The sequence below is a fragment of the Tuber melanosporum genome (assembly GCF_000151645.1).
Source record: "Tuber melanosporum whole genome shotgun sequence assembly, scaffold_196, strain Mel28".
Classification (NCBI taxonomy): Eukaryota; Fungi; Ascomycota; class Pezizomycetes; order Pezizales; family Tuberaceae; genus Tuber; species Tuber melanosporum.
The window spans coordinates 79019-80470 of NW_003298859.1; the positions used below are offsets into that span (position 1 = coordinate 79019).

The 1452-nt window shown below is 43.2% G+C and overlaps 1 protein-coding gene across 1 annotated transcript in view; it reads left to right on the plus strand.

Moving 5' to 3' along the window:
• GSTUM_00000440001 (uncharacterized protein) overlaps positions 1–604 on the plus strand; it is a gene marked incomplete at both ends in the record, with an annotated part of 1770 nt that extends 1166 nt beyond the window's left edge. Inside the window, 3 exons of the mRNA XM_002837606.1 lie at positions 12–23; positions 97–384; positions 441–604. Of these exons, the coding sequence (XP_002837652.1) occupies positions 12–23; positions 97–384; positions 441–604 (464 nt within the window). The remainder of the gene's footprint in view (positions 1–11; positions 24–96; positions 385–440) is intronic.
• Between the last annotated feature and the right edge of the window lie 848 nt (positions 605–1452).

Sequence of the window (1452 nt, forward strand, 5' to 3'; positions counted from 1 at the left end):
CTGTGACGAAGAGAGCTTTAAGTGTAGGTTAATTTCTCTTCCATCACTTGGAGAATACTCATGGTCCATTGATTCACGAGAGGGCAATCGGAAAAGTCCAAACCCACGTCGAAGATGCTCTAAAGAAGGGAGCTACCGTACTCACCGGTGGGAAGGGTTTGGGCCACCTTGGGCCCAACTTCTATGAGCCTACGGTCATCACAAATATGACTAGTGACATGAGGATTCACCGAGAGGAGACCTTTGGTCCTGTTGCGGCCCTATTTAGGTTCAAGTCGGAGAAGGAAGTGGTCAACCTGGCAAATGAGGCCGAGGTTGGTTTGGCGGGATACTTCTTTAGTAGTGATATTGCTAGGATTTGGAGGGTTGCAGAGGCTCTCGAAGGTATGTTTATTCCTGGCTCCCTTCTTCCAGATATAACCTAACCTTTTGGCGCCTAGTGGGCATGGTGGGTGTCAACACTGGCCTAATCTCTGATGCTGCATCACCTTTCGGAGGAGTGAAAGAGAGTGGCTTCGGGAGAGAGGGCAGCAAATACGGCATTGATGAATACACGATCATCAAGTCGATTACTTTTGGTGGTGTTGATGATTTGCAGGAATGAATGACAGACGAGGGTTATATGTATCGCACAGTTCCCAAAAAACCATTATCGGGGGCATTAAATATTTGAATCCCATAACGAGAATATTTGTTACTGAAGTACTAGTATCATAGCTATGAATTCTGGTACCGTACAATTTGGCAATCCCCCCCCCAGATAGCGCCCCCCCCAAGACAGTAGCCCCCCCACCTTTACCCAAGCCTAGCTGAAAATAGTTAAGTGATGTCCAAGCCTAGTAGCGGTAAATTGAATGTTTTTATAGTACAGTACTCGAAAATAAACTCTCCAATCAATCTCAAGTCCCCCCCTCTGCCAGATATGAACCACGATCATTCATTCTCACCTCAGAATTTGTGTCTGTGGTAAGCTGTTGTTGTTGCTCTGGCACTGGTGTGTTACAAAAATGTGCACAATCAAGCTTCTAAAGCAAAAGAGACCAGTCATCTTCTCCAAGTATTCTAACTCTTGTTGTGCGTGCCTTGCCCGGGTTACAATTCAATCCACCTTTCTTCCATTCTCCAATTTCTTCTGCAATTCACTCCAAGGCCTCAATCTTGATATTATGATATTATGACACATTTGGAGGGAGTGCAATGGCTGTGCGCTCAAATGAAAGAATAAAAAGATGACTCTTTTCAGTGCGAAATTTCTCACAAGCCAAAGGTTAAAACATAAAGTTAGTAGATTCAAGTATAGTACATTAGTGATAATACCTTTAATATACTGTGAGTCAGTAATATTCTCCACTCACTTGTGACAGTTTCTTTCTTAAACTCTACTGTATTATACCAATAGTGCAAATCTCTCTTTACCTTCATATTAATCATAGCATGGAGGTTATTTTTGAG